This window comes from Artemia sp. Qi Xiang Cuo, chromosome 9 (assembly GCF_049724085.1).
Source record: "Artemia sp. Qi Xiang Cuo chromosome 9, ASM4972408v1, whole genome shotgun sequence".
NCBI classification, from domain to species: Eukaryota; Metazoa; Arthropoda; class Branchiopoda; order Anostraca; family Artemiidae; genus Artemia; species Artemia sp. Qi Xiang Cuo.
In genome coordinates, this window is record NC_142802.1 from 6341033 (window position 1) to 6352514 (window position 11482).

The following is an 11482-nucleotide window of genomic DNA, read 5'->3' on the forward strand; positions in this document are numbered from 1 at the left end:
AGTTTCACACTGTTCAGAGACAATAGTCTTTTGGGCCTAGTCCTGAGACCCCTAACGTATACCCCCATAGAATAAAATATGGTCACCCTAACCCAGGCAACGATCTTTGAAGTTTCTAGGCACCAGTGGAAAGTTTTTTGACCCCTTGCGGAAAAAATTTAAGGGGTACCTGTGTCCTTAAACGGAAATTTTACTTCTATATCGGGTCTATTATACCAAATTCTTACATTCCCAAGATTCAAGCCATTCAGAACAAAATTTTGCTGACCATTTCTGAGAATCCATTTTCAAACGAACTAATTTCAAACATAAAAAAAAACGAAAAAGGTATTTTCATCCTGAGATAGCTTAAGAAATATTAGATAAGATTAAATATATGTTGGAAGGCAAATTCAACATCAAAAAGGAAACTTTGGTCTTAAAATGGACTAGGGGAAGTTGGACGAAAGTAAATAAAGAGTGGAAGACACCAATGTGCTTGGGAAAATGCTAGAGCAAGTCATAAGAAAGGAAATGGAAGGGGAAGAAGCTGAAGGAGTGCTAGATGAGACCAAGAGGCTTGTAAAAAGACTAGAGAAGCTTGGAAAAAGGGTAGGAGATGTTGGTTAGGACTAGAGAAAGGGTGGAAGACACTAAAAATGCCAGAAAAGGATTTTTGGTCTCGAAATAGACTAAGATATGTTGTAGGGGAGTAAATAAGCGGTGGAAGACACCGAGAGGGCTTTATTTGGAACTCATTGTTTGCTTTGTTTATGTTGTCTCATGGCTTCTGTTGTAGGTTTCTTAATTTTGCGAAGGTTTCATTCTTTGAAAAATATACTTCGATATGTTTAGTTTGCTTTTTTTCTGTGCTTGGTTTTGTAGCCTTCCGAAAGTAACTTGTTTGAAAGATATGATTTGGCATGTTTAGTTATGTTGTTTTGTGGTTTCTCTGGTAAGTTTCAAATGCCAACCTTACCAGAAAAAATATTTGATCTTGAAATAGCCTTGGAGATGTTAGATATGAGTAAATGAAGACAGGAACACAATAACAACGTTTTTTTTCTTACCATTCCGAAGGTGGCTTGTTTGGAAGTTGCAGTTTATTCTGTTTAGTTATGTTATTTCAATTTTTCTGTGATAAGCTTATAGAAACAACTGCATGTTTCTCAACCGCTCTTGTTGCTGTAGATTATGCTTACGAAAATAACGCTTTAATCTTACTGCCACTTAAGAGTTGTTGGAAAGAATAACTTCGTTTGCTCAACAAGAACTTTTGGTGATTAACTCAATCTGTATACTCTGAAATGCAACAAAGTACTAAATTTTCCTTTTTATCTTTCCGCTGCCTACCCTCTTTAGATTTTATGCATAAACTTTCATTCTTTTTATCCTCTTTTAACATTTACACTGAGAATTTGGCATGTATTTTGCCCAAATGATCTTGTATATGAACGAAACACTGGGATAAAATATTAAAGAAACACAATGCAACATTAAAAAATTACCAAGTCAATAACAAAAATGATTTTCGATAATACTAAGAAAAACGAATTAACACGATGCTTAATTAACTTGTCTATTCATAGGAAGAAATAAAAACTAAACGTTTATCAGACATTCAAATTATATTTCAGTACGAGTTTCAATATTTGTTAAACATGGCAGCTCTAATTTTTTTCCGTTACAATACTTTTTCTTCTCTCACATGAGGCTAAGAAATAGTATTTGAAGATCCTGCCTCAAAACAGCCAATTCGCATTTTAAATATTCGTCTTTTCGTTAAAAGAAGCTGAATATCCTAAACGTTGTTTTAAACTTCCTGACAAATATTGAAAAGCTAGAGATAATGTTTGGAAATATAGTCTTTTATCTAGAGCTTCAGAAACAAAAGATGGGTAAAAAGAATCTAAAGGTGTAAAGAATGGTGTAAAGAATAAAGTTTGTTTTCTGAAAAGATGTATTAAAGCACAAATTAATGCACAAAGCACTTATTTAAATACCCTTCCAAAAATGTTTACACCATGACACCTGGCTATTCTATTCAGCAAAATATACCCCTCCTTTCCCAGCAAACTACATAGTAATTTATGCTAAAATTGTCTCTCCATGAGAAGAAGCAATTAGAAAATTACCAAATATACCAATTCTTTGATAATTTAAAATCAGTAAAAGGTAGCATGATTTAAGACTATAAGCCATTTGAATAGGTAATATTGGTTAAAAGAATAATAAGATATCATTATTATTTCTAGCTTCTAATGCACATTGGCTCACAAATAATTAGCTCAAATTCTTAAATACAGATTTTCAATACATATTAATTAATACCACAGTAGATGTTTATTAGTCGCTAATAATCGAACTTGAATGTTCGAGTTGATAAAACATGAGCAATAAAAAATTTTAGTGTGCACAAGAAAAAAATATTCACTACTTATAGCTTCTCATTGTAAAAACATCCGAAATTCATTATGTGAACCACCGAAAACTCTTTTGCCCAAATTACCTAAAAAGTATTCTGAAATTCACATTCGGCATTTCGAATGTGGACACAGTCATATTAAAGAAGAAATTTTAGAAATCAAAGAACTATGACCTTGGGAATCAGTTGAATAATAAACTTTATTTGTTTCTGCAGATTGCTAGTCCTATTTAGTGAAGATGAGAACTTTAGGGGGTGAGCAAGGTACACAAGAAACTTCTGAATCTTCATCCTGGGACTCAGTTGAACAGTTAACCATGAACTTAGATCCTTCTACAACACCAGAACAAATGGTTGAAATTTGGAAGAAAAACTTTGATAATGGATATCTCAATTCAAGACACTTTAGAGACTATTGGAAGTTTAAAGTCCCCAGTATTTTCAGTCCTGGTATGAACTGTGATTGTCTACACATTGTATTTGATGAGGATGAGGTGAAGAGGGTTCTACTAGACCCTTTGGAAATGTTCATTTGTGGAAGAGACCCTAAAGCTGTTTTCAAAGTATAGAACCTTTTTTTGTTTTTGAATATTCATAAGGTGATATTGATAGACATTTTCTTTCTGAACCAGCTAGCCTGTAATTAAAGCAACTTTCTTAGCTTAACTCCTAATGTTGACATAGGCCTAATTTGATTTAATGTTTGCCTATTTGGCTTGGTCATATTGTGCCATAATCCCAATTTGGAAAATTTCTAGGTGGTGCTATAATTTAGCTAAGGTAAAAGTGGAAATGTCATTTGATGCCTTTTTTAAGCTCTTTCATAATTCAATAGGCTAATTGCCTTGGACATCCACCACATGGCTAATATGGGAGTAAAGTTCATTTGTGATGCAGATAAAGGTAAATTTCTACCAAATCATATTATTGACTTATGCATAAGGTGAATATACCAATCGGTGCCTTTTTTATGCTGATTACGAATACAGTAATCATTTCTATTTGAAATGAATTTCAGCTCCCCCCCCCTATATATGCAAATTCAGGGTATGTATTTCTACAACCTAACCCTGAATTGGCATATGTAGGGGCGGAGGCTGAAATTCATTTCTGATAGAATTTATTATTATATTCATAATTGGCATAAAAAAGGGGGTCAAAATATACCAAATCATATTATTGAGTTAGGAATAAAGTGAATACACCATTCGATGCCTTTTTTAATGTTGATTACGAATATAATAAGCATTTCTATTGAATATGAATTTCAGCCCCCCTATATAGGCTAGGCAAATTCAGGGTTAGGTTGGGTTAGGTTAGGTATAGCCTATATAGGGGAGGGGGCTGAAATTCATTTCCGATAGAAATGCTTATTATATTCGTAATCAGAATAAAAAAAAGGCATCGAATGGTGTATTCACTTTATTTGAAACTCAATAATATGATTTGGTATATATGGACCAAAAAAGGCATCAGATGGTGTATTCACTTTATTCCTAACTCAATAATATGATTTGGTAGAAATTTACCCAAATGAATATTATGTTTAGATTCAGTATGCAATTCTGGGTATATATTTGCACATTAGGGGGGTGGGGTATATATTCTGTGAACATATAGATTCTAAAAAAAATCATGAATTTCTTAGAAAAACTGATAAAAACAAGGATAGAAGTGAAGATTAAGGCTCTCCCCCTGCTAAATGTGTTAACTAGGATTATTCTGCATATTATCAAGTAAATTGTTTTCTTAATATGTTTCCTTATGTCCAGCTGGACTCCTAGGCTTAAAATACTGGTTGGTTGGCTGGCTAATTCAAAAATTTATATAGGTATACACTGTCAAATTAGCCATCTGGTTGTATCCCAATTGCTTCTGGGGCTAGTTGCATCTTGAACCCTTAAAGGGGCCCCAAAGGTATTTCATTTTCGTAAGCACACAAAGAAGTTATCAACACTAGTTAAGTTATTGAAAAGTGGTTAAAAACATATAGTTTATAAATAAATTGTTCAAGAGTAACGTATTCCAAAAATACTTATTTAAAACAATTCAAATCTTATTTATTAGGGGATATGAATGTATTTAAAAACCAGTGACCATATAGACAAAAAAAACCCAATAAAGTAAGAACAACAATAAACAAATTTAAACTACAGCTTCCTTAAGTGCTGTCAGACTTTTCTCTATAAAACAACCTAACACAGTAATTAGGTACCTTGAAATAGTCCCTAAAACACCAGGGAGCAGCAGTACATCCCCATGAAAAAAATGATCCCTAAAATTCACCAAACTTTGGCATCTACTCAGAAAATGGTCCATCCCATTCCCAAACTCCCCACAGAAAGGGCAGACATGTCTATTTCCTGAGCCAGCCTATATTTGTACATTAGGTGAGTGAGGTGGGTAACTTTCATGGTAACTTTGTAGTGGGCCATATTATTTAGCCAGGATGAAAGTAAAACATCATTTGATGCTTCTTTTTAAGCTCTCATAATTTATATAGAATACCTTTGGGAATGACTCAAGAAGCAATTATTGAATTATGAAGAGAATAAAAAAGGCATCAAATGACATTTTCACTTTCATCTTAGCTAAATTATAGCACCACTTAAAAATTTACCAATTCAAAACTAAGCACTTATAAAAAAGACCAGTTAACTAACTTCAATAGTTAAGTTACTATGTATCTCTACCAATTAGATTGTTTCATCATTGGATTTTGTCTTAATTTTCTTAATATGCATAGGTGTAATTAGCTTGAATATTGTAGCTGTACAAACAAACACAACTTAAAAACAATAGGGAATTTTTTTTCCAAGACAGTGCAATTTAAATCAGTGAATATTTTGGTCCTATGTCCATTTGATAATCCCAGCCACACAATACTTTTTGAAAAATCTTCTCTCATTAGTAATGATTTGGGGATAAAACAGGTGGTCCAGAAATCAATCGAAATTAGGCTCAAAATAAATAAAAATATTTCCTTAAATAGGGACTTAGGAGAATATTCACTGAATTCTTTATGCTAAAATTTAATTAAAAATGATCTAACAAAATATTTTGTTAAACCAATTGACAATAGTATTGAACCCGTTACAAAAAGGCCTTTAAGACTAGCTGCTAAAAAAGCAAGATTAGCTTTGAAAACTTGCAGTTAATAATTTCATTTTATTTCGTTTGAATGAATTCATCCTCTCTCATCATTTTATTTATCAGTCCTGGTTGAACTTCGTTGAAGTAACGATACTGGGGCTGTTTTAAAGGTTTTTAAAAGCATTTTTAGTTTTAAACTTCGTATTTTAATGTAAGTTGTTTATATATTTTTTTTTTTTTTTTTTTTCTTTAATGTTGTGCTGAAGACGGCCCTTGGACATAGGGCCGAAATATTCACCGATTTAAATTGCACTGTCTTGGAAAAAAAATTCCCCTATTGTTTTTAAGTTGTTTTTGTTTGATATGGAAAGGCAGTGTGGTCTTTGTCAATATTTGTAGCTGTACACAATTCTACATATTTTAAATACACAAAAAGTCAGTAGTAGAAGGTCACACATATGCATATTTTAAGCTTGAGCCATAATCTTGTATAATATTATATTATGTCTAAATTATAAAGCATAAATAGCTTGAGAAAAGCTGCTGTATGTGTTTATGTGAAAACCATCATAAAGTTTGATGCTTTCTTTCACAGAAACAAATCTTTATAGTGTGTAAACATTAGCAAAGAAAATCTAAATTTTAAATTAAATAGTTGAGAGTAAAACAAAGAGCAAGCCTAAATTACTCAAATTTAGCTGAAGATTTCAAATCCTCAAAACTTCCTGTAGCAGAAGTTAATTTAAGGTTTGCTCTTACTGATTCCCTTGATCAATCCATCCTTGGTGGATCCCCTTGATCCATCCATCCTTGATGGATCTCCTTGATCCATTTTTTGTTCAAACATTATAAAAGAATTAATATTAAATCATAGTAGAAAATAGAAATTACTGCCAATCATGGACTTGGAATCTTGAAGTATGGTAACAAAAGAGTTTCTAAATCACAGTCACTCAATATTAGGTAGATTCAACCTAAGACAAGCAATACAAAGGAAAATAGTTATATCTAAATAAGCTAGGTTATAAGAGTAACTTTTTTTTAAAGTTTAAATGTTTAAGAAAACAGGTTTTTAAGATTGTAGTCTGCCCATCCCAATTAGCCTACTCTTAGCTATCAAAAATAAGTAGGCCTGGATTTTTACATATTCTTGTCAGCTAATTTAGCTGAGGAAAAGTGAATACATCACTTGATGCCTTTTTGTGCTTTTTCTGAATTCAATAATACTTCTAGGGCGAACTACACTTTAAGCCCTCAAAGGGACTAATAATAGCCCATAGTAACCAACATTTTAAAAATTTCTTCTTAAAAAAAGCTGTCTAGTAAGAAAAAAATTGCATTTTTAGCTAATTAAAGGATGTAAATTATTATTTTCATTAGTCTTGATAGTAAAATTTTATTTTGAAAACAAATTTGTAGGCATTTTTAAAAGGAGCCTAGAACCCCTCAGTAAAGACATCAGAGCAAATCAAAAAGTACACTATTAGAATAACCATTATTGAACCTTCTAAATGGGAAACTTACAACCCCCATCTTGAACAACAAGGGAAATTACATTTTTGCTCTGATGCATCCTCTTTTTCTTTTTTGATAACAAGGCACTGAAACATCATAGAAAGTTGTTTAAGGCCTTGTTTAAAAGTTAATTTTTATATTTTATTAGTTTCTAACTTTACATCATTGTCTAAAATTTAAAGACAAGCAATATGCTACTTTTTGGAGCTCTATTAAGGGCTGAAAATGGAATTTACTTTAAAAGCTTAATTGAATTTGAAAAGAGTAAAAACAAGGCATCAAGTGACATATTTACTTTCTTTGTATCTAAATGTCTGACTATGTATAAATTTACCCAAAAACCTATATAGACAACATCATGTCTAAGATTAGGAACATGGTGTCCATGTTTAGGAAACATATATTTTTGTTCAGGATTAGGTTATGCTATATTGCTATCTACAAAGCTATGCTATTCTGCTGGTTTGTATTGTTGTTAGTTTTACTTGTTACTTTTCAGTAGCTGGCTCACAAGTCTATTTAAGAGAAAACCCAATAAGAAAATCAGAAAAGCTTGACTACAGATAAACTGGAATAAACCCAAAATTATGGCCAATGACCTGTTTGCCAGTGTTGTGTTTAGAGGGAGGTCCAGCCCCCCCCCCCAAAAAAAATTCCTAATTCATTTTTTAAGAGATTAATGTCATGCTCTAAGCAATCCCCTTGATTTTTTGTTGTATACTTTGATATATTGGAAGTGCTGCCCAGCAATAAAATTATATATCTCTATAAGTCCTACACTTCCAAGATATCTCTCATGTCCTTTGCCAAGAAATGTCATTCCCTTGGTCATTTCATTCCTTTGATCAAGTGTCCAGCAAGGCTTACTTCATGCTTATTATAATTATGTCTGATCAGGTTAAAAGCTGGATAAGCTTCATTGCTAGTACTTGATTTGACATGATTCAGTGATATTTAAAACAAAAGCACAAAATATATTTACATGTATCTTCATGGAAAAACAAAACTGTTGACAATCTATTCATATTTTTTTTTTCAAAAACATTGCATGTAGTTGATGAAGATGGTGCTTTGACTCTTACTGCTCCAATTGTTGAGGCAAGGGTAGAAGGTACTTGACTAATCTAATTCCTGACAAAACCATTCTAGTCAAAGGGATTGTTATTGAATGGCCTTTTATATTGCAGCTTTATGCATCATTTTCCTTTTTTAATGTTTTCAAATGACCAAGAAACATTGAACTTTAAGAACAAAACAGATTAGCCCTGTAACAGCACTGCTTTGACACCAATTGTCCAGATCAGTTTTCTATAGGGTGTAGATAATTTTGGATAAATAAAAGTTCAAATAGGGATAAAATCCTTTTAATAGACTGTGATGACGATAACAGTGATAGAAATTCACAAAAATACCAGATATACCAGAGTTTTACTACTGATGACAGTCACTGCAAATGTGACCAAAATATCTGGTATTTTTGTGAATTTCTATCACTGTCTATTAAAAGGATTTTATCCCTATTTGAACTTTTATTTATTGTTATAGAGTGTAGGTCTACAATTTTTGTCAACTATGTTGGCCACCATCAAAACTTCAACAACATTTTAAGTACCTTATTTCATGTCAAACTCCAATAGAATAGTTTAAATGTAAATCCTAACTGTATTAATATGCTAACTTTCTTTAATACCTCAGAGAAGCTATGACAAGGGGAGTTTTTTTTTTATTTCTTGGGAAAGATGGGGCGAAATGAAGATGGATACAGGAACTAGAGTTACAGTGGCTGCTTTATGATTACCAACTTTCTAATCTCATAACTCAAACTGAAAAAAAAACAATGACAAAAAGAGCTTGCATGCTTGTTTTAATCAACAATTTGTGCCCTAAAATCCTTGTTGAATAAGAGAAGATGATTTTTGATGTGCAAAGGTAAGCAAGAATGGTTTGTTAGACAGCCATAGTTACAATTTTTGCCCCCCCTCCCCATCTTCTGAGGCTTTGGTTCATTTTTTTATCCAAGCTCTTTCTTCTAAGGTCTGCAAAGAAAAGAAAACAGTGACTCTGAGGTCAGTTCTCCCATCTCTTCTTGGAATTAGCATATTAATCAAATAAGGCATTAAACATGATTGGCAATTATGGAGCCATGAAGGTTACAAGAATTGAAATCCATTTTGGAATTTATGGTTATGAAACACACTTAAATTTCAATAAAACATAAGAATTTGAATTAATTTTTTTTTTTGGCCATGGTCTGAGGAAAAAGGCACCAGAAATTCTGTGTTAAAAAAAGCAAAGTCAAAACAAAATGAGTGTTTGTGTCTGTTTTTAAATGTTCAGTACTATTTGTACCAATTATTATTTATGGGTCTCTTTTTCATGATGAATGACTGATTGAAAATATTTTGGTGGAGATATTGTTTCATCCTGTTACTATATGAACAATCTTATTTTTGTTTATTTTTTAGGAGCTATCAGAACTGGACAACCCACCAGCCTTGTGTGGCAAAGTGTTCAGAATGGGTGAACCAACATATAGCTGCAGGTATTTATTGTATTAGGAATCTTATGGAGCAACCCTATTGCCTTTTTATTTAATCATTCAAATAGTTACAAAACCTAGGGGGGAAACTGTTTTCTGTGTGGTTACAACCAAATTTCCCTTTGTTTCATGGGCACTGTTTTGTTTTTAATATGCATCAACATAATCTCATTGATATATGCTCATGATATAATATTTAAAACTATAATTTCTAAGTCAAGATGTTTGTTACCATGAACTGTCTGAACAAGTATCAAGATTTTTACAATAAAATTTTCCAACCTTCTGTTCCTTTCCAGATTTAAAAGCAGTTTATATAAAAAAGAGACAAAACTCACTTTTGATATTGTAATATACATATTTTTTCAGAGACCACGCTGCTTTTCTATGACAAACAGATAAAGGTTCAAATTGGGATAAGTTCTTTTATTAAAGAGTGAAAACCAAGACAAAAAATTCTGGATATTTTGACCACATACACTAGCAATTGATATATCTAGAGTTTTTTTGTATCTGTTTTCACTGTCTAATAAAAGGACTTATCCCTGTTTGAACTTTTATTTGTCCAATATTGTAATATTAAACAGAATAAGCTAGTCTAAATAGTATGCAAAAAAAGGCTCAAACCAAATTAATAGCTGAAATAATGATTATTGCAACTACATAGCTGATAAGTCCTTTTGGTTTCTTGATGGATGAATTGAATATAATGCCAGTAATAATAGGAATACAGATGGAATTATTGAAAGCCTTGCTTTTTGTTTTGAAATTTTAGCACCTTCCAGAATGAGAAAGTTTCAAGTTTCATCATAAACCTAATCTAAATTGTAAAGTGTTGTCTGCTGGCTTAAGAGTCAAGCCACCCCCTCCCCCCAGAATAATGAAATATTCATGTTCATGCTTCTACTTTTGAATGTGTCTATACCCACATCCAGAAAATGATGACTGTGTGGGGGGAGAGGGGTCTCTCTTTGAACCTGTCCCTTCCTGCTAAAATGTCAAGATTTTAGTAATCCTGCCAATTATCTGTACTGATGAGTGCTTTGTTGGTTTGCCTACTATGCATGCATATAAAAATGATTAATTTGCCTAAAAATAGATACACATTACCCTCTGTGGCAAGAGAAGATTGGGTGGTGTATGTGTATTTGCTGTGTTTACACTGCTTGTTTAGTACATGCTCCTACCTTTCTGGTAGGAGAAGACAAAAAGAGAGTGAAGGGAAGGGGAGTCTATTTGGACTTGAATGCTAATTAATATAGTGTCTATTTACATAGTTTCTGTAGTGTAGTGAGTACCAGGTCTCAAGATTTTTACCAGATGGAACCACTTTCTGGAGAGTAAAAAAAAGGTTGGAGGGTAAAGAAAAATTATTTAGGGGTAAATTTGTCAGGTTTTATCAGAGGGATCTACTGACTGTTTTTGTCAGAAAGAGGGATGTTCACCTCTTCCAAAGTTATAGAAGAAAAATTGTCCACAGGCTTCTAATTTTTATAACCTATTTTTGCTGAAGTAAACTGTTTTTTTTTGTGGAAATTTATATGATTTATTTGGTATAGTTTACAATGCTGTCAAGACCATTTCAGCCTAAGTTTAGCTGAATCTATTCTAAATCTATATTTTTGGAGGCATAGAAATTAATTTATAGAAAATTTTATGTATGTAACTTAAAACCCTATAATTAGGAAATAACATAGATAGAAGGGTTCAAGGGGACAGGATTTTTTTTTATTTCTGATACCAAAGAATGGCTTAAAGAACAAATATGAACTGTAGAAAGTTCAAGCTTTTGAAATATTCAGGTCGTTTGCTTCAAATCGTTTTTCAAATCTTACCCCTTAAATCTTAAATTTCAAATTTAGACTCTGGAAATCAGGATTAAGATACAGCTTTCAAAGAAGAAGAAGAATATAATCCTGAATAAATTATCT

General features: G+C 32.2%; 1 protein-coding gene across 1 annotated transcript; it reads left to right on the forward strand.

Moving 5' to 3' along the window:
* The first annotated feature begins 2585 nt into the window (after positions 1 to 2585).
* Positions 2586 to 9570, forward strand: LOC148948270 (E3 ubiquitin-protein ligase UBR2-like). The gene is made up of 2 exons (XM_089094752.1): positions 2586 to 2967; positions 9478 to 9570. Exons 1-2 carry the CDS (start codon positions 2644 to 2646, stop codon positions 9568 to 9570), a joined length of 417 nt encoding a protein of 138 aa, XP_088950878.1. The 5' UTR covers positions 2586 to 2643.
* Positions 9571 to 11482: the final 1912 nt, after the last annotated feature.